General features: G+C 38.5%; 3 protein-coding genes across 3 annotated transcripts; 1 reads left to right on the top strand and 2 right to left on the bottom strand.

Annotated features, from left to right (window-relative positions):
- Nucleotides 1-1,747: 1,747 nt before the first annotated feature.
- LOC140381101 (ephrin-B2a-like) lies at nucleotides 1,748-10,835 on the bottom strand. Its single transcript, XM_072465125.1, has 5 exons — nucleotides 10,493-10,835; nucleotides 9,750-10,027; nucleotides 8,212-8,304; nucleotides 3,602-3,703; nucleotides 1,748-2,254 (listed from the first exon to the last, which is right to left on the bottom strand). Exons 1-5 carry the CDS (start codon nucleotides 10,642-10,644, stop codon nucleotides 1,863-1,865), a joined length of 1,017 nt encoding a protein of 338 aa, XP_072321226.1. The 5' UTR covers nucleotides 10,645-10,835; the 3' UTR covers nucleotides 1,748-1,862.
- An 8,956-nt stretch (nucleotides 10,836-19,791) lies between these two features.
- On the top strand, nucleotides 19,792-21,347 carry LOC140381592 (C5a anaphylatoxin chemotactic receptor 1). Its single transcript, XM_072465658.1, has 2 exons — nucleotides 19,792-19,931; nucleotides 20,024-21,347. Exons 1-2 carry the CDS (start codon nucleotides 19,812-19,814, stop codon nucleotides 20,966-20,968), a joined length of 1,065 nt encoding a protein of 354 aa, XP_072321759.1. The 5' UTR covers nucleotides 19,792-19,811; the 3' UTR covers nucleotides 20,969-21,347.
- Nucleotides 21,348-21,521: 174 nt separating this feature from the next.
- On the bottom strand, nucleotides 21,522-24,837 carry cenpq (centromere protein Q). The gene is made up of 8 exons (XM_072465659.1): nucleotides 24,691-24,837; nucleotides 24,554-24,617; nucleotides 23,696-23,795; nucleotides 23,554-23,622; nucleotides 23,353-23,479; nucleotides 23,010-23,129; nucleotides 22,507-22,572; nucleotides 21,522-21,736 (listed from the first exon to the last, which is right to left on the bottom strand). Exons 1-8 carry the CDS (start codon nucleotides 24,799-24,801, stop codon nucleotides 21,545-21,547), a joined length of 849 nt encoding a protein of 282 aa, XP_072321760.1. The 5' UTR covers nucleotides 24,802-24,837; the 3' UTR covers nucleotides 21,522-21,544.
- Nucleotides 24,838-26,010: the final 1,173 nt, after the last annotated feature.

The raw sequence follows: 26,010 nt of genomic DNA, 5'->3' as shown, positions 1-26,010 counted from the left end.
CTTTAATGGAGAAGAGCGTCGTGTTTCAATCAGGCCACACAGGTTACAAGCCAGTGTACACCAAGCTTGGATGAACAAGAATGTCTAATCTTGATTTAAGATGAAACTTCTGGTTAAAAGTTCCTTTTTTTCTTTCTTTCTTTCTGTCCATGCAAAACTTTTTTCACCAATTACAGTAAATTGTGCTTTATACTCATTTTTATTTCCTCGCAGTTAATTTGTCAAATAGTATCTACAAATAACTATCAAAAGATTCCTCAAATATTTGGTTTTCTTAATGTTAAAGCATCCCAGTTGAGATTAATATGTTTTTAGTTTTTATTTCCATCATGGGGTCTGAGAATCAAATCATTGGCACAATCTGTAGCTTTCATTTAGGCTTTCATCTTGGGCTGGCGTCCTGAAAGAAAAAAGCACAGTCTACAACTTGACTCAGGTTGATACTTGGTAACATGTTGAATACTTGAATATTTTTTTTAAAGTCTGCCTTGTTCAGTGTGCAGAGCTTTTGTCCTCAGGAGCTGCTCAACCCCTGGTGCAGAGGCAGATCACAGACGCTGACGGCTTGAAAATGGCATGATGTGGCCGAAAGAGCGTGAAATATGTTCATCCAAGCACCAACACACCGGAGAGCTGAGACAATTAAGTGCTGACTGATGTGAATCTGAGCAAACAGATCAAGCTTTTCAAAACCCAGGTCAAAAAATAAATCAATCAATAAAATAAGATTTTAATAATATTGTTGTTTTCCTTAGAGCAGTCACACCACCAAACAAGAATAACATTATGAGTACCGATGAGCAACACTAAATAACTCTTCATCAGGGGTTCAGCAAATGTATAGTTTTTTTTCCCTCAAAGTTCATGTGTTCGCACGACAAGAAAGATTTGAGTAACAAGAGTTAAAAGATGGTCTGGATAGAAGGGTTTAAGATGGCCATAATATTATGTCTGATTGGTGAATTTGATTTTTAATATGTTCAGACTTTCTTTTACCTGGAGTGTACTCTCACAATACAATTTCCCAAGGACTTTAGGGAGTGCAATAAGCTCTACAATAGTTGAATATGTACATGGATGTATTGAAAATAAAATTAGATTTTTTCCCAGGTATGCACACTGACGGTGCAGTTACCTGCGGAGTGACAGACCTGTTCCCAGGAGCAGCATTAAGAGAGTAATGAAGAGAGAAGGTCCTCGGAGTAAAGACTAATTTCACGCATCCGGCACCCCAAAATTCATCATTCACATTGTTTTACATCAGACAACAAAAGAAACCAAAGGTTGTCCCACAAGTAATGAACAAAGTAACAGTCCACAGAGTTTCAATTTCTTCATAAATGCTTATTGCAAAAGTTTACAGGTTACTAATACTGCATCCAGCGAAAATCAAATTGAATGTGACAATAGTGATATAAACTTTCAGTTCCCCATTTTTTTTCACTTTTGAAATGTCGTTACCATTTCGGTTTCAGTTTAGGAAAGGATTTCAATGCATTTGAATATTGTGAAAAAAATCCATAATTAATCACTTTATTGTAAAAGTGATTAAGATATTACTCATATCTTATCAATGCACACGAAGGAACTGTGTAATTTCTGTGCCACTCTCAAGCCTGGGTAAATACACCAGGAAGGTCATCTGAATAAATACAGATTCTTGATTATTCCAACATGCTTCCAAATGTTAACTTGAGTAGCAAAATGTAGTTCACTTTAAATAGCATTATTGAAATATTTATGGGTAGTTACATAAATACACAGATTTTTCCACAATATTTTGACCTATTCTTATTGTTATAAAAACTATTTCCAAAGTCACCCGAGTGTCAGTGTTATTGGTATATGGAGAAAACTGGACTTCAGACTTTGTAGTAGATGTTAGTTGGTGTTTGTGGCATAATCTCCTGGACGATATACACTGGTGGGCCGTAGTCGCTGCTCAGACGCTCAAAATGACGACAAATCATGCTGTCCGACGCCCTCAGAGGGAAGACCACATCACTGCGGTCCGACCCCATGTCACTGCTGATACTGTCCCGTTTGGGCACGGTCAAAGTGTTGAGGGACAGAGAGGCGGACTGCGATCTTTCTGAGATGCAATGACCACGCCGCCTTTTCCACAAAACCACAAAGGAAACGATGGAGACGACCAGAAGGAAAAGCACCGCGCCAGAGACGAGCCACGCGATCAGGCCTGGATCGAAGCCATCAACGCCACTGGGGTTGGTTTGTCCCGCTTCTGAGGCAAATTCTGTCATTACAAAGAGAGGAGAGACAACAAGCATGGGTCAGTGAATTAGGACAAGTAACAGAGGTTTGTATTGAGAGCTATCTGCACCAAAACTAGCTAAATAATACTAGCAAGGCGAGTTTGTTTGTAGAGCACATTTTGTACACAAAGTCTTTCAAAGTGCTTTACAGAACGAGAAAGACCCAGTAACATTACAATACAAACAAATACAAACTAATAATCATTACAAAATTAATTTAAAAAGAGAAGATTGCAGATAAAAACCTTACAGTCATATGCACAGCTAAAAATAACTGTTTACAGCCTGGATTTGAACATTGTCAGAGTAGAGGCCTGTCTCACATCTTCAGATTAGATTTGAGCTGATTCCCCATGTTTAGTCCTGACTCTGGCACCAGCAGGCCCCTGATGGTTCTGATGGTTGGAGATGGTTCATTTTTTATGTCACTTTACTTCCTACGTCTCCTATTCGACCAAAGATCAGAATGTATGCAGTGTTTCCCATTCATTGTCTCCCCCAAAGCCTAACAACAAGTCATTTTTCTTAAAAAAGAACCAATTAAATATTAAATAGAGGCCAAGGAAAAAGCTTTATTTTGTTGTGATTTCATCTGTAATCCTTGTTAGTATTTGTCATGTTCAGTGTTTCCAGTCTGTGTAGAAATGTTGTGTATATAAATATTCCCAACCACAATGTAACAAATAATGACACATGGCACATGTGGCACAAATTCAAAAGAGTTGCTTCATATAACATACATTTCTCTGCAGCTTTGACCTTCATGTCCAGTTACAGCCAGAGAGTCTGTGGTGATCTACTGTGGCATCGTGATAAAAACATGTTGTGTTCACATACGACATTCAGTCAGATTGAGTCGCAAACGTGAGGCGCTTGAAAAGAAATGTCAAGAAAAGAACTAGGAATTTGTGGAGAAACTGTCAGATAGAGCAACAACATAAAAATGGACTTGAATGGTAGAAAAGGTTTCAAAGGTAGTCATCGGGACAATGCTTTATTTTCTAATTGAGAACCTTTTCTTTGGACAATTACAATTTCACTGACTAGTTCATATAGACTTAAGCAACATTTTTATGGATTTTGTGCCACTAAATTAATCAGTTTGGTTCGGACACAATTAACTGTGACTTTTTGATAAGCACACATGCTATTAACATTGTTACATCATTCCATTAGCAGAAGCCACTCATGTATAAACTTTAATCTTAATACTGTTACTTAAAAATACACTTACTATATTTTTGCTGTGGCTTTTCATTATATGTCTAAATTGGATTAACGCTGATTGATTGAACGACTATGGTCCTGCCCTGTGATGACAGTCTTACCCTTGACATCGCTCAGGTCCGGCTCCTTGGCCTTGGACTTTGGTCGAGTGGGTGGGAATCTGGTGGGAGAGTCCTGAAGTGTTACGTGCGGGTCTGAAGAATCTGGAAAAACAACAACAACGCACCAGATTTGTTGCTACACGTTATTTCAGGGTGCGATCGAGGGCTCCGAGATTATCGCAATCAAGTCAATCAATTGCAATTCGAACAGTCGCTATTGGCAAATCGCAGCAACTATTTAGCAAACTTGTAACCTTGTAGTTTAGACCTCTACAAACATGTGCTGAAATACATGTGATTATTGGACTAGTTTAAAGTCCAGTTTTCCCTCTCTAATTAGTTCAGCCTTTGAACACTTATTAACATCTAACTAGCTGCTAATTTGCCTACATCTACCGGTAAGTGGTTTTAATTTGATGTTAATTCATTATTTCGCCCCTTATTGTTTTATTCTGCTGCTAATTATACATTTGCTAACTCTTTTAACTCCTTGTTACTGCTTATTAATATGATGTTAATGAATATTGATAGTAAAGTGTAAGTAAATATTTAATTAGCAGCAGAATAAGGTTATGTGGAGTAAATACTAATTAACATTGAATTAACCAGTTTTATGAATGCAAATTAGCAGCTAGTTAGATGTTTAAAAGTGAGCCCTAACGACCGACAATATTTGATTATATTATGAGTATTGGGTATTTTTAAACATAAATAGTGGAACGATGATGGAACCTTTTCATGGCCACATTATACGTAACTGTTGGTCATTTTGTTCAAAGAAATACAATAAAAACGTTTTTGTAAATCTAAATTAGGTACAGTTTCACTTCGAGTCAGGCCTGGAACATTTACTATTTATTGTTCTGGAAAATGTCTTAAATCATAACTTTTTCCACCAAAACATAAATGAAAGTAGTTAATGTATTCAGTGGTTTGAATGTGGGGAAAACACAGAATCGTATCAAAGTTTTGGTGAAACAACTAAATGACATGTCAAAATACCTGCATCTTATTCACAGAAAGACAGCATAATTCACATAGAGATCAAAACAATAATAATGATAATCTTACAGAGCAAATAAAAAAATCTTGGTATCTTGAAAGATGAAAAATGAAAAATTAGCATAGTTATCAAAGCGATTAACAATTTGAAACTAAATATTACATGTTTGGAATGGGAAAAAGTCCTCAAAATGTTGCATGTAAAGGCTCGCTGAAAGCCATGAATACTTTCAAAGACAGTCTTGACAGATCTGGCTCTGTGTGGCCAAGAAACCTTTACAGTCTCGTAAGGCTCGAGTCCGTAGGGATATTGAAACGTGTACAATATCGCAATAAAAATATTTTAAAAGGCTGCGAAATGGAATGGATTCAACATCAAACTTGGGGGTACTAAACTGATATTTCTGCACGTTTGTGGTTGCAGTTCTTTCATGTGTTGAACTTAACCACCGCAAACATGTCTTACCACAATTCTGATGCCATCATTCATCATATGTCATCTTAACATCGCCATCGGGACACTTTTTATGAATAATACCCACCTTTGAGCACATGGAAAAGCACTATAAAGCAGCATTATTACATGTAGTTGGCTGTCACCTCACTTTCCTGGCTTTGAGACTGGATATAATAAATACTGTAGTAGGTTCTCCTTGACTCAACTGTGGCCCTCATACGCAGGTACTTCAATGAAGATGGATAAATGGTTTTCTTTCTAGTAGTTTAACAACTTACAGTATTATGTTCACCCTCTCCTGGCTTCATATTTCACCACAAGCAAGAGTGTGAGAGCCAAATCTGACTTATTCATGTTTCCTCTCATTTAAATATTGGTTTACAGCAGTAATGTTGGTAAACATAGTAAGCAAACAGCCACACGCTTTCATGATCAGAACTGAAACACTCAAAATGCTGATATTTCATCTCCAAGTCAAACTCTGAATTATGAATTATTATGAATTATGTATATTGAGATTTTCTCCTATTGCTGGCTTAAAACGACTGCATTTTTGTTTGTTTTTAAATCAGTAGTGGTGCATGGAGAACGCCGCACCTAAATCCTATGGAAGCGTATGTGTCCAGAATGTAAGCTGATTGATGAGCTTAAAACATGTTTTGCTAAACTGGTGGTGCACATGATTGGAGCGCACATTATGATGCATAAAAGGTGAAGCTTATTGACCTCCTCCAATCCACTGATCACATGAGAACACGCAGATAATACGGTCTTTAAGCTGCCAGTGGTTTGCATTAGGAGAACTAGATCAACATCGATGTGTCCTCAAATTACTCTTAAAGGTCATGAGATGCTATGAGGCAGTCCCAAGTCCAGATGAATGGATTGTGTCAGGAAGGGCAGCTGACTTTTAAGCACTGCATGTCAACTCTATGTTAGCGTGGAATTATATACATTTTTAGATTTGTGATAGTAATTGTAGTATTAATATGTCGGTGTAATCCCTCATTCGTCCAGGCGTGTTCCATAGTAGAAAAAAGGAAAAGGCTTCAGTTGTAGTCATCTGGACTCAGTTTGAAAAAATAAACGTTTCGACTCTCATCCAAGAGTCATTGTCAATAAAAGAATTTAGATCGAGAACTCCGATATTAATACTGTTCTGTGGTAAGACCCGCCCATTGGGCGGAGCCTTCCTGAAGTAGAAAGAGTTGTTTGTTTCAACAGAAACTCCCCCCTTGTATCTACCGAGCTAGCCTATTCAGAATCTTAATGGGCTATTAGAATCCTCTTTGTCTTTGTGAGACCCTGGCTCAACCACCCTGAGTACCTGATTAGCATCTAAATGTCCTGGTCCTCTACCTTTCCAGGGGTTCAGTAACCCATTATAAATAACAGGAAGATTAAACCTTAGCCCTACATTTCTGTTTAAAGAAGGTCTTTCTTTTTTAACAAAAATAGCTTCCTTGACTCCTCTTTCAAACCATCTTTTCTCCCTGCTTAAAACCTTCACCTCACCGTCTTCAAACGAGTGATTAGAGGCTTCAAGATGGAGATGCACGGCACTCTGAGGTCCTGAACTTGTATTTCTTCTGTGCTGATAAAGCCTCTTGTGTAGAGGCTGTTTTGTCTCACCTATGTAACGTTCTTTACAGCTTTCTTCACTGCATTGGATCGAATAAACTACATTGCTCTGTTTTTGAGTCGGCAACTTGTCCTTAGGGTGAACCAGTTTTTGTCTTAAAGTGTTTCCTGGTTTAAAATAAACAGGGACTTCGTGTTGTCCAGGAAACAGGAACCAGGAAACACTTTAAGACAAAAACTGGTTCACCCTAAGGACAAGTTGCCGACTCAAAAACAGAGCAATGTAGTTTATTCGATCCAATGCAGTGAAGAAAGCTGTAAAGAACGTTACATAGGTGAGACAAAACAGCCTCTACACAAGAGGCTCTATCAGCACAGAAGAAATACAAGTTCAGGACCACAGAGCGCCGTGCATCTCCATCTTGAAGCCTCTAATCACTCGTTTGAAGACGGTGAGGTGAAGGTTTTAAGCAGGGAGAAAAGATGGTTTGAAAGAGGAGTCAAGGAAGCTATTTTTGTTAAAAAAGAAAGACCTTCTTTAAACAGAAATGGAGGGCTAAGGTTTAATCTTCCTGTTATTTATAAAGGGTTACTGAACCCCTGGAAAGGTAGAGGACCAGGACATTTAGATGCTAATCAGGTACTCAGGGTGGTTGAGCCAGGGTCTCACAAAGACAAAGAGGTTTCTAATAGCCCATTAAGATTCTGAATAGGCTAGCTCGGTAGATACAAGGGGGGAGTTTCTGTTGAAACAAACAACTCTTTCTACTTCAGGAAGGCTCCTCCCAATGGGCGGGTCTTACCACAGAACAGTATTAATATCGGAGTTCTCGATCTAAATTCTTTTATTGACAATGACTCTTGGATGAGCGTCGAAACGTCTATTTTTTCAAACTGAGTCCAGATGACTACAACTGAAGCCTTTTCCTTTTTTCTACTATAGTATTAATATGGTGATTATATGTGTTTTTATGTTTTAAAGTCAAAACTCAATGTATGTTTTTCACACGTTTGTTTTTGAAGGGGAAATATCATTATTATAATAAAACTGTTCTTGTTATTTTAGCATTTGCCGATATAAAAAATGTCAGGTGTCCAGTAGCTTTAACATTTAAGAGAATTCTGAAATATTACCAGCTAAACAAAAATTCAATGCATTTCAGGTTTATATATATTTACTTTCGACATAAGTGGTTCTTTTGTACTGTTTGAAAAAGTTAAGCCTTTGCTGTTTCATTCATTTGATGTGTCAACATTGAATGCTAAAACTGAAAGAAAAGTGTACTTCTGGGCGGTGATCTAGAGATACTGGTTGAGGCTGGGAACCACATTTATTCCAGCAGCTGTGAAGCCTCTTGATGGCATTTTGCACTGGATCCACTTGTTGTATTCTACCTTTGGGTTATTTCTTGGGTTATTTCTTTCATCTTCATCATCTTTGTTTTGTGCCTGTTCGTTTAAAAGGTTATAAAGTGTTGCAATTTCCGCTTGTGGTACAATAAACAGAACTTGAACTTGAACACATTCATATGACGAGGTAATCATTGTGTTTCGGGTTTGATTGACTTACTCTGCCCAACTCTTAGCACCAACTTCATTGACTTGGCCCGGCACACTCCGCCGTTCATGTTGTCCAGTCCTTGTAGAGAACCCGTCGAAGTGGCTGACCAAGCAGAGGGGAAAATGTTAAATAATCTACAGGAAATGCAATCTTCACAAACATTACCAAACATTGCATCACAAGAGGGTACAACAAGTTTTGTAAGTGTAATCTTGAGTGGACACGCGTTCATACATCCATGTTCAACTCTGCATCACCCCTGTCATCATCGGCAGCTTGCAATTAGGTCACATAGCAACATCTCACAGGCTACAAGCTTCGTTGTCATGAAAACTCGCATCAAATCTGCCTGATGCTGTACAAGCCTTGAGTGATTTGGGGCATGTAAGCCTGTGGAATCGCCCTGGACACGACCGCGGCTCTCCTCTGTACGCGCTTCTGTATTACATGCATCAGTTGCCACCAAGACAGCGCACCAAAAAGAAACACACAAAAAACCAAGGCCGAACAAGTGATGGTAAAGTGACGGGACAGGGTGAGAGGGAGCTAAAGATGACTGCTTCCTATTCCAGCGCTGGGGGGGAAAGGGTTGGTGCCATTGACGTGAATGTAGCGCAACTTGTAGCAGCTTGTACAACACTTCTGCATTATTTATTTTTTAGAATTACACAGTGGGAAGTAAGGCTGGGCAATATGGCAAACAAATGAATCACAATTGTTTCATTCGTGTTGGATTGTGATTTTCAGTTTTGTTTTTGTTTTACATAAAATGGTTTGAAGTAATTTCATAAACAAGCCAGGCTTTTAATTAGTCAGAACTCCAAACAAACTACAAACTGGGCTTTTTCTGACAGAGGATAAAGACCTGCCCCATGCTTGTCATTGAGCATTTGAAATTATTGCATCTCAATTTGATTAATTGGCCAATTAATTGCGCAGTCCTAATGGTAAGCAGAGTGGGAGAGAGGTTACCGCTCCTGTCATTAGAAAAGAAAATTAATCTTTGGATTGGCCAACTACAAGTTTTTTATTTATTTTTGTTTTTCCTGCAACAATGTTATCTGCTTTCAAAATTGTTCATGCCCACCTGAGCCTTAGTTGTTGGACTGTTCTGTATCAAGAAAAACTAAATATTGAACTGAGATAAACAAATCACTGCAATCTGTTTTCAGTATTTGCGTTTCACTTGACTTAAGAACTTTGTATCTGGGCCTCAAAACTTCTGCCATGGACACAATAATTGGATACCTTAGTTTTGAGCATGCGTTTGGCTCCAGAAAAAAAATGGATGACACAATCTGCACCAGCAATCAAGGACTGGACTGAATTTATAACTGACATATGAAAAATTAGAACGTTTACCTTTTTGATTTTGACAGATTTTGGACCATACACTAGACTAGATGTGCCTTAATTTGATTTCACTGTGTTACTTGCACCTTTTAGTTTTTGTTTTTTGTGTGTTTTTCCACTCTCTTTTCTCTTGTATGTCATGTTTTATGTTCTGTATTAAGTTGTGAATGAAAGACATTGTGACGCAGACTCACATGTGATATAGTAGTCCTTCCCTTTGAGAAACTCCAGGCCCCAGAGGTTAGGGCTGAACTCCTGAAACTTGAAGGTGAACTTGACGTCTTTGTACGGTTTATCACAGTTCAGTAAAGGAGTGTCAGACTTCTCTATGATACATTTCTCCATCTGCCTGCGGGACAACAGGTAGACACGGTAAAACTCCTCCTGCTCCCCTGGTTCTGATCTGGGGCAGACAATATCCATCTTGTCCCCAATTTGAGGGTAGAGGGTCAGACCTTGTCCACGGACAAACCTGAGAAAAGTAATAGAGAATCATTCAAGAGAACATTGACAGGAAAATACAGCATTGTGAGAAGCCAAGTCTTATTTTGGAACTTGTGATTAAGGCCAAACTGAAAGCATTAGATCAACTGCAGTGTGTGGGGATCTGTAAGATTTGGTGGCGAATCCTCTTACAGAGCAGAGTAATCAGATAGACAGGCAAGAGGAAGCACAAACCCGGAAAAACATGTTTCCAAAGCAAGTGTTAGCGTAAAACACCAAGACAGGGTCCAATGCACAAACATTTGCATTTCAACATACATTTTTATTCATATGTAATAAAGTGGGAATGCTCAAATGCAACGAGTTTTACAAATAAATACTTAAAAACACTGCAAGTCTTTTCAGATCCAAATGTTTGTCCATCTTTTGCCCAAAGCTGTATCACTGTAAAGTTGTGCGTCCATCCTCACGCGCACCTGTTCCCTGCACTTACTTGGTGTTGGAGCTGCTCCAGTGGATGGACTCCAGAGTGATGGCACGACACGAACAGACCAGAGCCAGAACCAAGACGGGACCACCGCGCCATGAGACTGTCCCCATCACCGGAACCAGCGCGAGCCTCTGACTCCGACTCCTCGGGATCATGAAACAGAGCGCGCTAAAGTCTTGAGCCTCCGCATGCCTCCACTGACTCCCGGCGCACGCGGGACAAGGTGCATCCTGGAGAGAGATCCGAGCGGAGTCTGCCCAGACCCGCGCGCAGATGAAATGCTCCACATTGTGCGTAATTGGCTAGAAAATCATTCCCGTAACAAAATCCATGTATTGAGGGCAGAGATAGTGAGAGATATTTCAGTCGTCAGCTGACTGGACAGTCCGCCCACCCACTGTACCCTCTGTCCGTGAGGGAGAGGGACAGGAGGATCTGTGAGGAATGCTGCACATACTCCTCAGTTTACAAGTAGAATTGTTGATTGGGGGGGAAATGAATGAATGAACACTTTTAACAAATGTTCAGACAACTCACCCATGCACTTTATTGTGTTTGTTTTTACAACAACAATCCAACAACAATTAACTTTATTTTTCAAATGTTATATGAGAGTTATGTTAAATTCTGCATTAACAGTTTTGTCACCATATGTTGGGATTGAGGCATCATCTGTTAAATCCTGGTTATTAAGCCATAAGCATTCATTTTGAGGGAATCTGAACTGAAATGGTTTAAAAGATTACAGTGTTCCAGGCTTTAGACATGTGACCTCTAGCATGTCCAAAAAGAAAACGTTTTGTTTCAAAAGAGTAAAATAAAATAAAAAAACACAAAGTCAATGTTTAACATTTGTAACTTTATTGCAGAACATTTAACAATTACATTTTACAAACGTAACATAATATTTTATAATTCACCATGTGGCACTCCTCATATGGACAAAATAAGTAAAATATTTTGATTTCCCCATTTGACCCCCTCATTTTTATCCCTATTTGCAGAAGCCATTATTTCTAATGGTGCCAATTTAACCACAGAGGGTGAATTAGCCATGGCACTGAGGCAGATAATAATCCATTATATGACTCACAGTACAAATAATACAGAGAAATAGCAGGGAAAACCCCTTTTCTAATTCTGACTGTTGTAGATTATAAAATAAGTTGGTTTCTGCACACCAGCAATTAAACCACGTGTAATTTAAAATGATAGCCAAAGTGAAGTCAATCAACACTTAAAACATGTTGCTGGAACAACAACACTTTTCTAAAAATATCATGTAAAAGTTTGGATGAGTAAAGAGAATTATATTTTAAATAAGATACAGGAATGGAAAACGTTAATGTTGATAACTAGGCTATTGTTATTTCTAATTGTTGTAGTTATTCCTCTAATTAAAGTTAAAGGTCTATACTTCTCTGCTGCTAGCAACAGCCCCAATAAAACAAATATCCTAATTATAGTTCCCATTGTTCAAATCAAGACAATCATCATGATGAAAGAATCTGTGGCAGATCTTCAGTAGTTTCTTCAGAGTCGAGAACTCCCACAGTGATGATAATGCTTCACATGGCAGGTGTTTGGAAAGAACCCCTATCACGTCTAGCATTAACCTCACCATGGGACAGTCCACACCAGGCCCACTGGGGTTTAACTGGGCCCACCTCCAACTCCACTCCTGCCGGGGCACATGCAAATACTCATTAGAAACAACATACAAAGTGTTTGGTGCTTATCCACAATTTGTTTTGCCTCAAATGAATGGTTCTGTTGAAGAAAGTATTTTAAACATTATTGAGGCATTAAAGCTAAAACTTTAAACTCTGGGGAAACCCCAATTTCTTTTAGATTTGGAATTGAAGCAGATCAAAAAAATAAAAAGCTTCAACTTTGATATAGATTATTGTCATTATTATTTATACAAAGAAAGCCAATATTTAGATTTTTGCTTCAATTTTCACAAAGGATACTTTTTTTAAAAGATCATTTTTATAGATCAATATTAATTACCACAACATATATCCAGGCTTGGAACCAGCACATTCATTATTTTTTTTTATCCTCTTTTGCATTACATGCATGGAGTAATTTAACGCCATAAATTTGATTTCATACAGGCAGTCAACAAGTAGTTTTACCATTTTGTGAGCCACAAGCCAGAGTAAGGAGTAAAATATCATCACATGACATGAAGTGCCACACAGGATGTTACAGCGGAGTCTAAAAGTGTCACAAAGCTCTCTCAGGAAATGTGTTGTGTGTGTAGCGTGTTTATAGTATGTTCGTGGCTTTACTCACCTGCTGTCATCCAGCACTTCCTCTTTCTGCTCTGTCTCTCATTCAGAAGTAAACAGCGACAAGCACCACATGTCTTATATAGCGGCCCATATGTATGACTCATGTAAAAATCCCTTAACAGAATGAGTAAAGCAAGAGAAATCACGCACTTCGTTTGCAGTAAGATGCTTTTATCTCTATGCAAATGCAGCCCACATAAAGCAGCAAATATCATGCGTTTGAACTGTGCTGGGCTTTTTACACAAACGTCAGAGTGATGAAGGAGTAGGCTGAAGAACTGACATCATGAAACTAGAGGTGGATTTGACACATTATGCAGGAATCAACAGAATTGAACTTTAAACATATATTTGCGTTATTTGAGTTAATTAGGGAATTATAATCCGGTGGTATAGTTAAGTGTTTTTTAAGGTTGTGTCATGAAGGGCATCTGGTACAAAACCTGTGCCTTACACAGCCCCAAAGATAAAATAGAATTAAACTGTACCGGTACTTGCTTATAGCGCAGGAGGAACCATCAGGAACCAGCAGGAGGAACCAGCAGGAAGTCATCACAAAAAAAAACAGAATGTCTTAACCAACACGTTCAAGATCAAACTGAGACACTCTTTTTAAAAGATTTACTAATCAAAAATATACGTTGGTCAGTTGAATTGATGATAATATGTTGTCTTGTCGTGATTAAAAAGACAATTGATCAAAGAGTTGGTTTGCATCAGAACTTCAATACTTTTGTGGTCAGTGTGGTATGTGCACCAGGAAATTCAAAATCAGCAAAATAGTAAATATGAATCTTCTTACTAGGGCAAAGTATGCAGTAGCAGTACAAGTCACCACAAAGAGAGCAATGTCTATTATTATAAATGACCCACCCTCCCACGTCATCCACTGGAGTTTTGACTTTTAAGTCTGATTTCTTATCAAGCTGAATTTATAAATGATGTATAAGCAAAGATAACTTTGGTATAAAAATAAATAAAACATGTCCTTAAAGAGGAAGCTATATATATGGTACAGTATAGTACAGTGCAATGTCAGACACAACAGAAGAAACATTGAGAGCAGTTCTACTCATTCCATCTCTCACATGAAAACAAAAGAGACCCCCTTCTCATCAGGACACCTGTGCAGGGACCACAGGATGAGTGTGCAGGCCACAAATGAGTTGAACTTTCAGTATTCTGGTCAGGGTGTGGCACTGAGGGGCTTCTCAGAAAGACCTCCTTTCACTAAATGAGTGTGCCCCTCGACATAAAACTGCCTGAGAACACACAGCTTTGATTGGCCTGAAATCAAACTGTATTATTTGGTTGTTATGGCTTAGTCATACTACACGGTTGTCGTCTCCAGCAACAATTGTCCCCAAAAACAGAGCACTCCCGAGAGCCGCTCTAGAAAGGAAACAGGTCTGCGAGATCACGTGATCTAAAGGAAAAGGCTGCGAGAACATGAGGAGGCGGCGAAGCAGACCAGACACACAGGGACCCCCCCTAAACTCGGGAAATTCAACATTAAAAAAGCACAATAATATTAAATTCAAATTGTCTTCTGTCATACACTTTGAGTTTCCCCTTTTAAAATATGTACTTATATTAATCATGTTTAAGTGGAAATAGATTTATGTGGTTGGCTATAATCTTTACATATTTACATAAATGATGATATGTATGTATTGTCCCTTTACAAATACATTGCTAAATAAATAAGAAGAAAATTAAGGCATAATGAGTGTCTTTGTGATCAAATTTGAAAAAGTATTTTGGGAGTTTAAGGTGATCTATGGAGGAGTTTTCTGCAATATTCTATAAATATTATTGGTATATAGGTGTCCTCTGATATTTAGACAATTTAAAAAATAATAAAACCTAAATAGCAAAATGAATGGATGACAATGGAAGTGAATCTGGTATGAAACCTACACCAAAACAAAACACTAATGCTAGGCAAGAGATAAAATTAGGTGTTACAATAGTTACAATATACAAAATGGAAGGAAACTTGGAAATAAATTCACACTTTGCTGTACAAGTTCAATTTATAGTCTTGTAATAACTGTGCCAACTGTGTTAATTATACATAATTAAATGTAAAAATAAAAAATTTAGTACTTTTATTGTTATGACTCGTGCTGCAACTAACAATTATTTTAGTAGTCTATTGGTCAGTGATTATTTTTTTCATTAGAAAAAAGTCTAAATATATTTTATTGTACATTGACACTTTTTAAATACATTATCAACCAAATAAAGGTTGAAATATGGCAACTGAGGGCTTCTGTAAAGTGAATATTTACAAAAAAGCATTATTTATTATCATTATTATGTTATTGATTCAATCCAGAACTAGTTTATTCTTTTTTGACATTTAGGTGTAATAGTACCGCTTCACAAATAGAGTCTGTGTTGTCCAGATAACAATTACAATGATCAATATACCACTATGGATATTTTTTATAGTCGCGATTAATCACTTAATTATTGCAGCCCTAGTTATGACTTCTATAAGTTCTCATAACCTCACCTACTTTCGATTTACTCTCAATTAGCCATGAGTAAAAATGAAACAAAAGCTCTAATTGGGGCCATGCTTTCCTTTGTAAATGTGTGGGCATTTAGGAGCAGACCTCATAGACTTCTGATTTGTGGACAAAAAGCCAGACAGCTGACAGAAGTTTCTGTAAATCCGGTGGCATTTCTGTGATTTGAGTCAAACAGTGACAAATTATATATCACTGAAAAGTGAAAGTTATTAGTCTCATATTTCATTCCGGAGACTTCAAATACTTTGCAATTTGGTAAAAACCATGTAGAACCATGTAGGTAAAAAAAAAAAGGAAATCAGGAGAAAGAAAAATGCCAAATTCTGTGTGACAACAATAAAAGATCAAACTGCATGTTCTCAAAAAACAAGATGTGAATAAATGATACAGCAGGCTGGTTCAGATAGATTGTATTGCAACCTCTCAAAGTTTATTTTTATTTTGAATAACCTCCACACAGGGGGTTTCTCCCTGTCATTGTATCGCCACATGAAACTGGGAATGTGTTCCACCAGAAAGAAACCAGGACCCAGGGGTTTAATATTGGATCCAAGCATTTCATCTTTATTCTGCATTCAACACCATCCTCCCCGCTCTGCTCCAGGACAGGCTTTCCCAGCTCAACGTGCCTGACTCCACCTGCAGGTGGATCACTGACGTCCTGACGGATCGACGGCAGTGCGTGCGGCTGGGGAAGAATGTCTCGGAGATTCGAACAATCAGCACAGGATCTCCACAGGGCTGTGTACTTTCTCCTCTGCTCTTCTCCCAGTACACAAATTGCTGCACCTCCAGCCACGCCTTCGTAAAACTAGTCAAGTTTGCGGACGACAACAACAACCTAGAGCTCAATCCCCCCCAGCCCCCCTCACTATCACAGACTCCCCCATCACCACCTTAGAGCCCTCCGCTTCCTCTGCACCACCATCACCCAGCACCTCAAGTGGGAGCTCACCATCAGCTCCATCATCAGCTGAGATGATGGTGCAGTTCTACACGGCCATCACCGAGTCCATCCTCACCTCCTTCATCACCGTGTGGTACGCTGGAGCCACAGCCAGGGACAAACAGAGACTACAGCGCATTGTGCCTCTGCTGAGAAGGTGATCGGCTGCAGACTTCCATCTCTGCAGGAACTATATGTCTCCAGGACTCTGGGACGAGCAGGTCGGACCACAGCCGACCCTTCTCACCCTGGACACGGACTATTTTAGCCACGCCCCTCAGGCAAGAGGCTACGGTCCATCCGGACATCAATGTATACTTATTTTTATTTTTTATCCTACAAAAGATTTAATCGTTTTTCTTTTTTAGGTTGTTTTATCATAGTTCATTGTTCTATGTTGCACTGAATCATCAAAGCAAGTTCCTATGTTTGTGAATTCTGTTCATTGTCAAACCTTTTCTGATTCTGATTCTTTAGGGCAGACCAAACACATTTTCGTAGCTTGTTGAGATTGATGGATCCCTCTTTAGATCTGCCTCTCCAGATCACCCCAGATCCACCACCAAACCACTCAAGCTGAATGATTCTACAGCAGCAGCTTATCCAGACCCTGATGAAGCTTCACCTGGTTTCTGAAGGTTTAGTCAGACACGCTGACAACAGTGGTCTGCTGCACAAAGGCGCAGGCACCTGTTTTGTTCGAGGGTCAGGGACTTCTACAAGAAAACAAGTTTGTGTTTGACAGTACTAAATCATGTGGCATCATCCTCTTCCGTTGGTAACACATGTGTCTGGTTTCCCTGATCTAAACTCTGCACCTAAAATTAGAAGCTCTATAGGAAGTGTGGGTGCATCAAACATATGTGAAATATTCCGGCATCACACCGCAAAAGGTTTGACTGAGAAGCCTATGGGAATCAGATCAGTTTGTCTATAGTTCAACTCAACCAAACACTACAATACAAACAATAATTCTAACTCACACAAAACAATTATTCTAGACAAAAAATCATATACAAAATCCTTGTGGTTAAAAACGTTAATTGGGAGAAAATATCAGCCTCAGGAAATATAACCAAAGATGAGATGCAGGTGGAGCCCACTCTGGCTCTCATGGGGAGCCGCACTGCCCTCTAGTGTCCAATTCAACACACTGCATCAGACTGTACCATCCGGGGGCAAATCAAAACTCTAAAGACACCACATCACAACTAGGGCTGGGTATTGTCAAGACCCTCGCGATACGATACGTGTCCCGAAACAGGGGTCACGATACGATCCCGATACTTGTATATTCCGATACAATTCCCTCATTACAATACGCATCCCGATACATTTTTGAAAAAAAGGTCTTCAAAATTTACCAAATGGGTAATGTTTTTACTCTGGATAAGAAAATGTATGAAATTTCATGTTTAACCACAAAGCACTTATTTATTAATCCATTCTGCTCTAATAACTTCATACATCCAACCAACTGATCCAAATAGAAATATAAGTAACACATTTTAGTAAAGTATTGCATGTTTCATGGTCTGAACATGCTGCTGCAGCTTCTTCTGCACAGATCAGCTTCTGATCAGGTCCACAGCTCCTTCTCACCTCGGCCGAGAGGAGCGCGGCACAAACAGCAGTTCAAAAGTGCAATTCCACCTCGTTTGAAGCCTGAATCCCATGTTCTTTGATTATGCCCTTGGAAAATGTATTTGGTTTTTATACCAATCAGACTTTATTACTTACAACAAATGGGTCGATGGGTCAGGAAATGTGAAGCAGGTGCTCGGATACAACAAGGTATAGCAATACTTAAAGAGGAGGTAATCTAAAGCCACTCAAATGTTTTTTTTATATATTAGGACATGCCAACGTGATTTTAGCCTATAGGCTTCGACATTGTGAAATGGAAATGAGACTGGGGATGACATGCAGCAAATTGTAGAGAGCCGGATTCGAACTAGTAACGCTGCGGCCTGTCACACACCAGGTTTTTGTACAATCCACTTTGCATATTCGACTTTATTGACTTACTCTGGGGCTCTGAGCTGCTCCTAAAACTGGCAAGTCTGCTAACATGATAAATATATTGAGAATTCAACCAGATTCAGGACAATTAATAAAAGAAAGTTACACACTGTTTTTTTAAATGTATAACACATAAAAACAAATGCATTGAAAGAAGACGAGAAAGTGAACAGACATAAATCATAAAACAATAGACATCCAACAAATAGTAATAATAAAACAAGCTAAAATAATGTTGCACCAAACCCAAAGAAAACATCACATTTATTCAGCAGTCCGTCAAAATGATCAATTTTCAAATTAAGTCCGAATGTAATATTTCCATTTTGAAAGTACATATATTTATTAATAAAACAAACCCATGCATGGGCATTGTACGAAAAACCATGCAGCAAACTGCTAGAGTCAGAAATAAAAATGGTTTCTGGGTGCGCCTCCATAAAAAGTGTTATTGTTATTATAGTTTCCTTGAAAAGTCACAGTATTATCAAAGGTTCCTCTCACTAGGCAAATAATGTTCAATAATTTCACAATTACAGTCATGTCAGTGATATTTGCAGCTGTGTTGTAATGTTGTTATCATACAGGAAGGAGAGCACTAAAGAGCTGTAAGTCACTCCCATTACTGAATCACCCTCTGCATTTCTCAAGCCACACACGGACATTCAAGAGGTAAGATCCACTCACTTATCCCTTACCTTATTCCAATCCTATCATCTGCATAAGTCTCTGGCATTGCTATTACGTTCACTTCAAATGTCTCCTCTACTTCTTTACGAGTTTATTATAGCTACAGTAAATCAGCAAATATGGCATTGCAGCAGAGCTCTATCATTAACAAAACTGTTTGCACTGACTTACACATTAAAAAATTAAAATTCTGTATATTCAACACACCCGGTCTAGGCATTCATTTAGTGTACCTGCAGGCATAAAAGCAATAATCAAATTCTTTTCATGTTAATCATTTGTGCGACAGGTACAGTCAAAGCACAGCATAAGCGTGAATCACAGGGAGGAGATCACAGTATTAAGAGATCTACTGGCACAAATGTTTACATCTATGAAATAAGATGTTTAAAGCGTGAAAGATCATTTAAATTTGTTGTGTAAATGATAGAAGCATGTGTGAAGGTGTAATTACAAAAACACCACAACCAAGCATAGTATTTACTTTCACATTTGCAATGTGGACTAACAGCATTAAGATGGAAAATCTGACATAAAAAAACAAATGTATTTTTATAGAACTTTTCAAGTTCCAGAAAAGATGTTTGGACCACAGAAGTCAAGTATCAACATATTTACACACTTAGGTTCCCTTTTTTCATAAACTTTCTAATATTATTGCCTCATCTAAATTTAGCATTTCATCTGAGAAAAGTGTTTTTTTTTTCTCATGTAAAGAAACAAATACCAAAAGGAAAGAAGGGTTGAATGAACTGCGGGTATTTGATATTTTTCAAATATATAAATCTATGTTTTCATCCCGTCACAGCCTGAGAGCAGCTCTGATGGCGGTGAATCACTCTCAGACCACAGAAGCGAACCAGATCTTATCAAACAGCTCAAGGTCGTGGCAAGACGAGGCCATCAAAGGAGTCCAGATCACTGCGACTCTCATCATCTTTTTGGTGAGGACCCTGCTTTCTGCAGCTGAGGCCAGGGATACTGTATGTTTGTACTGTAATACACAGTACAATCATGTGTTTTTGTGCATTTGTAGGTGGGTGTTCCTCTAAACGGGCTGGTGGTGTGGGTGCTTGGACTGCGGGGGAAGAGACATCTGAGAGGCAGAGGCAGCACAGAGGAGACTCGGGCTGCCAGTGGTTTCCGCGTGTATGTCCTGAACCTGGCCCTGTCTGACCTGGTCCTGCTGCTGCGGACCCCGCTCATGTTGGGATACCTCGCCCATGATGACAGCTGGCCCTTTGGACGGGTGCCGTGCCTCCTGGTGATGTTCCTGAGGGGCTTAGGCCTGTACGCCTCTGCCTTCCTGCTCTGTGCCGTGGCCTTAGAGCGCTGCTTATGTTTGCTCAGGCCAGTGTGGGCACGCCTCAGACGCCCCTCCTGGGCAGTGCCCCTCGCCTGTGCCCTCATGTGGGTGTTAGCTGCTGTCCTGTCTGTTCCTTACTTCCACAGTGCAGTAGATTTGGATGTGAAAGGAAAACACTACTGCTTAGATAGTGGGCAGTTTAACATGGGCCTATTTGTTACAGAGACAGTCGCAGGCTTCATCTTTCCTCTGGTCGTGTTTTTGGGGAGTAACCTGGCCGTGCTGGTCACCATTCACCAGGCTTTGCCCCCTACACCCACTTCCTCATCCCCTTCCATGGCCCGCAGGATGTCGCGGATGTACCACGTGCTGTTCTTCACCATGCTCATCTTCCTCACCTGCTGGGTGCCATACTTTGTGTGTCGCTTCCTAAAGGCCCTTGCAGTGGGACGTCCCCACAGAGCCGCCCTGTACTTGGGGGCTTCTCGTGGGACGTACGTGTCCCTGTACTTGGTGTACTTAAAGTGTGCTCTGAACCCTGTGCTGTACGTGTTTGCAGCTCGAGGCCTGAGTAAGGCTGTGAGAGCTTCACTCGTCTCCACCATCGAGAGACTCTTCAATGACGACTCCTCAGAGTCTACACGGCGAAAGTCACTTAAAAACTCACAAATGTAAACAAAAACTCTTTTTTAACGAGACAGCGGACAACAATGTCATAAAAAATGTTACGCTTGTGATGACTCCCACTTTAGTTACAGTGTACACACAGTACATGGAGTACAGAGTTTAATGTTTTCTTAAGTTAAGCTAAACAAGTCCCCAATGAGCCATTACAAATATTTTGATTAATGAGCTCTAAATGATGCCTTCATGAACTGGATCAGGCCCAAAACATCTGCTACTGTTTCAACATGAGAAGAATGGTGCAATTCAGTGACATAACTTCCTTTCATGAAACGTCTTGTCTCTATGTTGTGGACACATTAACATTATTGCTCAAGGACTTTGAGGAATGTGGCCCCAAAAACCATATATTCAAAGACTAAATGTACCTACATTATATATTGGATATTACTAAGCATTAATATAAGTATTAAAATGGCATTAAGATGTGATTAGGCAGTAAAGGTGTATTATTTACACAATTATTCATGTCAAACATAATGTATTTTACAATATAGACAGATGAAACCACTTGCGTCTTATCGCCAAAAGGCGTAAATGTCTCTGTAAATCGTGATCCACGTGGACTCAGATTCCCTCTAAACAGTGAGTGATGGTGACTGGGTTGGAGTCCGGGTGGAGCAGCTGATCCACTTGTTTGTGCGCCAGTGCCAGCAGCTCCTGTGCATCCTGGAGGCTCTCACGGTTTTGGAGAATCTCTCCCAGTTTGCTGGCCATAGTCTCAGCCTCACAGTCTGGTACTGCTTGCCTCATTTTAGCCTTAAGAAATATAGAAGATGACAGTGAGGGCTGAGCAATAAATGGTGTTGCGTTTGATTTGTGATTTGAGAGGATTTATGAATCAATATTATTTTATGTTATATAGCACTGTATATTTGTATTAAAAAGGAAAAAACAAAATGTATGTTTATGTACACCAAAAAAGAAAGGTTGCATTCAATTCAATAGCAAGTACATTAATCAATAGTAATGTAAAGATTTTACAGTGCACTACTACCGTTTACTCTGACTTTATTTCGACCAAGAAAATACTGAAATTCATTATGACTTTTCTTCATTAAAAATGTTTTATTAAATGTAAACCTCATCATCAGTTAAATAAATGCTTGAAGTATTCACCTGTAAATATGTGCAATATCAGTTGAATAAATAAACCAAAACAAATTGACATTTTTGTTCAAGGCTTTTGTTTATACAACAGATGAGGTGATGTAACGATCCGTTTCATCAGACCCAAAATATTTCAGTTTTAGACCCCTTTTCTACTAATTTAATTTTTTTAAATATTGAAGTTGAGTTTGCATGAGAGAGGAAGTCAAGCTTTTCCGGTTCCCCACAGAGGAAATGCTAAGTATGAAATAGTATTAACATGTGGATTATGCAGCGCTCAGGTTTACAAATTCATAAAAATGATCATCGTGGGAGAAAACGCAGACCTTCTGATCTCAAGCTCTGGCTCTCTTGTCTAATTCCCATGAGCAAAAAACATGTATATATAAATTTTATTCAAATAAATTAACTGTTCTCACCGCTAATGTCATCTCATCTTTAGAGGGCTGGAGAAGGTTGAGAACGGATTCCTTTTTCTGAAACACCTGAGAGAAGAATATAAAATTAAATCATTAATAGAGAGAAGTAAATATTAGATATTCGTCTAACACAATAATCGACATAGAAACAAATGAAATATAGGGCTGAAACACCAATGTTCTCCACATGAAAACTAAAAGAAACAGTTTCCTTACAAGTCCTAAATAAGCCTCGATCGTCTTATTTTTTCACTTAAAGTTTATATTTTGAGTTTGACGGGTAAATAAAGATATGCCCATTTTTGTTTTAATATAACTGAAATGATAGTATTATAAGTATCGTAAAAGACTGCAAATACTACTGACAGGTTTTAAAGCCATAATGCAGTTCAATTAATTTCCTTCGCAGTTCAATTAATTTCCTTCAAAACTCTAAATGTGTTATGAAGTCATCTCTACACTATGTACATGTTACAGGGATAAAAGAATGAATTGGTCATGACCTCGTCGGCTTCTTCCTCCCAGTCTTGCAGTCTGTTCCTCAGGACACTGCACTGGTGCTCCACTGAGTTCATCTCTTGTTCATTCTTCTCTAGTGCACTCACCACAGCCATCAAATTCTCCTGCAAAGCAAGAATTAGTGGTTATTGTAGTCGGCAAGCTGCTACTCGTGTCGATCAGTTAATCTGTCAGTTAATCTGAATTTCTTAAACAGTTCTAATGTTATCTTTGTGCAGGCTTAGGCAATATATTACCTTTGTTTCCTGCATTGCTCAATCACAATTTGCCATTTTATTATATTTTGTCCTCTTAAAAACAAATAAAATGCTAATAAAAAATACTAACTTCTAGGGAACCCAGAGTTTGCTTTTCACTTCCTGATTTCTTAGTTTCTTCTTGAAGACGGTGAGCTGCACCTTTGGGTTTCTGTTTGTGACTGGGGACTTTAAGTGTTGAACAATGATCAAGAAATCTACAACAAAATAATACAATAATATTATCTTTATCATACAAAGGAACTGATGAAAGACGATTCATTAAACTGACCGCTTTTTTAGAAGGTTTAGATGGTCCTGAATCTCTTTCTTGTCTGCCCGCTTCCCCACAAGGGTCGCTCTAAATAACATAAATGACTTTGTTATAACCACATTTACAAATAAACGTACCGATGTGTGAGATCGGTGCTTACAATATTGACAGATCCATGACTTTCTCCAAATCTGCCACAGATGACACCTGCATCAGCTTCCAGTTCTCTTGTCCTTTTATTTTTGAAGGTAGAGAGTCAGCTGCACAAAACAAACAAATGACTTTACACATTACAAATTATTTAACTGTAACAAAAGTAGAAGAACTAGATTCAAGGGGGCAACCGGATGGAAATTGGAGTAGACACATTTTCAATGATTAACCGACATTAGACCTAAAATGGAAATAAGAAAATAAGATGAAATTTAGGATTTCCAGTGTAGAAATGTACAAAAACAGTCTCATATTTGTATTTGAATAGGGATGGTGAACATCAATATTTTTTGCAGCATCTCACACAAACAATATTTCAACAATGCATCAGGAATGTGCCGAAATGTCAGATACTGCATAAAACATGAATTGACCTTAAAATGAAACAAAAAAGCTCAGTAATATCACTTTATATCCTTGTTTGGGCGATTACACTAAGTTGTTGTGTTTTCTTTTTTGTTTTTATTAAAACAGTTTTATTTATTGACAATATACTTTCAACATTTCTCCAAGTATTTGCCAAGTAAAAAATAAAGTAACCTAGTTATAATCTCATATGAAACAAATAATGTAAAATAAAATTGCAAATGTATTTAACCCGAGCTCAGTGGTTTTCATTTGCCAAAACCACATTGATTATTCTTTTCTTTTTTACAATTTATGATATTCTATTCTTTACTTGTCCATGGGATTTTTGCATTATGTTCCTCCACGTCACGTTTGCCTTTATTCCTGGATTTGGAATGTATTTATAAACTTTTAAAGGCTCATTGGCATATTTAAAACAGTTCAGTGATTGCATTACCTTTTCTCTTTCGTGAGATTTTGGGTTGCGTGGTTTTGCTAGGCGCATCTTCATTGTCCTTGTCCTAACACAAGCGACTGTAAGCGTTAGGACACATGGTAATCCTTATTATAAATGAATATTATAGTACATTTCACCTGCTTGTTTGCTTCCTTTGCGCTCCTTTTCTCGACAGTTCCTTTCTTGCCTTTAGCCTTAGTGTTTGGTGCTTTCAGTGCATCCCGATGGGATCCTCTCAGTGGTTTCATAATTATTAGATAAACAAATTAACTTAACTAGCTGTCGTTACGTGAATATTTTCTATGCTTCTCTTAAACGCTGCAACGTTGATCAAAACTTCAAAATATCTAAGTCTTTGACGGGGTTTACAAGTCCTATTTCGGTGCATAAAAACAAGATTATTCAATTGTTAACGATTAAAATGTCCAGATGCTAAAGCTAGATGTTTGGATTCGCGCTGCTGTTCGAAACATTTTCTTCTTCATGTGTTTCAAAGGCGCATTACCGCCACCCATTGATAAGGAGTATGAACTGGAACGAGTTACAAAAAAATACATTTTAAAATAGAAATAAGTAAATTAATTAATCAAATCTGCATCTCCCCCAAAACGTACCTAATTAAAACAAATAATTATTTCAATGTTGTAATATCAACTGCGCATGCGTTAAATGAGATCTAATGTCTACCGTTTTGCCTGGATTTGCTTGAAAAGCAAAAATGTGATGTAATCAGCAAAATAAATGTTCCTGTGTTAAAAAAATATTTACAGTATTGAATGTACTTTCTATTAATGAGTTGCCATAATTTTAATGTATAAGCAATGTAATGCATTGTGGGTTTAGATGCACAAAGGAAATCTGATAAAAATTTGTTTTTTTCATATCATTCCTTTACATTTTTCATCCGTTTCCACGTCAAAACCAGCACAGTAGTGAACAATCAGAAATAAATCAAATGTAACAGTGTATGACGTTTAAATAATGTGACAACACCAGAAATAAGATAATGATTTGAAAATATGCTTACACCCTTTTCTTAATAATAATAATAATAATAACTTTTATTTATATAGCGCTTTTCAGTGACCCAAAGACGCTGAACATAATAAAAAAGGGGGGGGACAACACGTACAATACACATTAATATACAGATAAAATGAACAAGACAGAAGAAGTAGAGAGAAAAAGATGGGGATGTAACAGGGGGTAGAAGTGTAGGCAATGGGGTAGAGGAGGCTAGGGGTAGGGGAGGTCATAGGCTTGGGTGAAGAGGTATGTTTTTAGGCGGGATTTGAATGTTGTGAGTGAGGGAGAGTGGCGGACAGGTTGGGGGAGGGAGTTCCAGAGTCGGGGTGCTGTTCGGGAGAATGCTCTGTCGCCAAAAGTTTTGAGTCGGGATGTTGGTGCAGCCAGGGTGAGAGAGGAGGAGGATCGGAGAGCTCGGGAGGGGCGGTGGG

This window comes from Eucyclogobius newberryi, unplaced genomic scaffold (assembly GCF_026437365.1).
Source record: "Eucyclogobius newberryi isolate DKJ021-1_F unplaced genomic scaffold, fEucNew1.0.hap1 SCAF_5, whole genome shotgun sequence".
NCBI lineage: Eukaryota > Metazoa > Chordata > Actinopteri > Gobiiformes > Gobiidae > Eucyclogobius > Eucyclogobius newberryi.
The sequence above is the reverse complement of the archived record's forward strand: the minus strand, read 5'-3'. Positions and strand labels throughout refer to the sequence as shown.

Coding starts and splice junctions, on each gene's coding strand:
- cenpq (XM_072465659.1), bottom strand. CDS start 24,801: ATGAAACCACTGAGAGGATCCCATCGGGATGCACTGAAAGCACCAAAC. Junction 23,796..24,553: donor AATCTCACGAAAGAGAAAAG/GTAATGCAATCA, acceptor TGTTTTGTGCAG/CTGACTCTCTACCTTCAAAA. Junction 22,573..23,009: donor GGGAGGAAGAAGCCGACGAG/GTCATGACCAAT, acceptor TTCTTCTCTCAG/GTGTTTCAGAAAAAGGAATC.
- LOC140381101 (XM_072465125.1), bottom strand. CDS start 10,644: ATGATCCCGAGGAGTCGGAGTCAGAGGCTCGCGCTGGTTCCGGTGATG. Junction 10,028..10,492: donor TGGAGCAGCTCCAACACCAA/GTAAGTGCAGGG, acceptor TACTTTTCTCAG/GTTTGTCCGTGGACAAGGTC. Junction 2,255..3,601: donor GGACCTGAGCGATGTCAAGG/GTAAGACTGTCA, acceptor TTGTAATGACAG/AATTTGCCTCAGAAGCGGGA.
- LOC140381592 (XM_072465658.1), top strand. CDS start 19,812: ATGGCGGTGAATCACTCTCAGACCACAGAAGCGAACCAGATCTTATCA. Junction 19,932..20,023: donor CGACTCTCATCATCTTTTTG/GTGAGGACCCTG, acceptor GTGCATTTGTAG/GTGGGTGTTCCTCTAAACGG.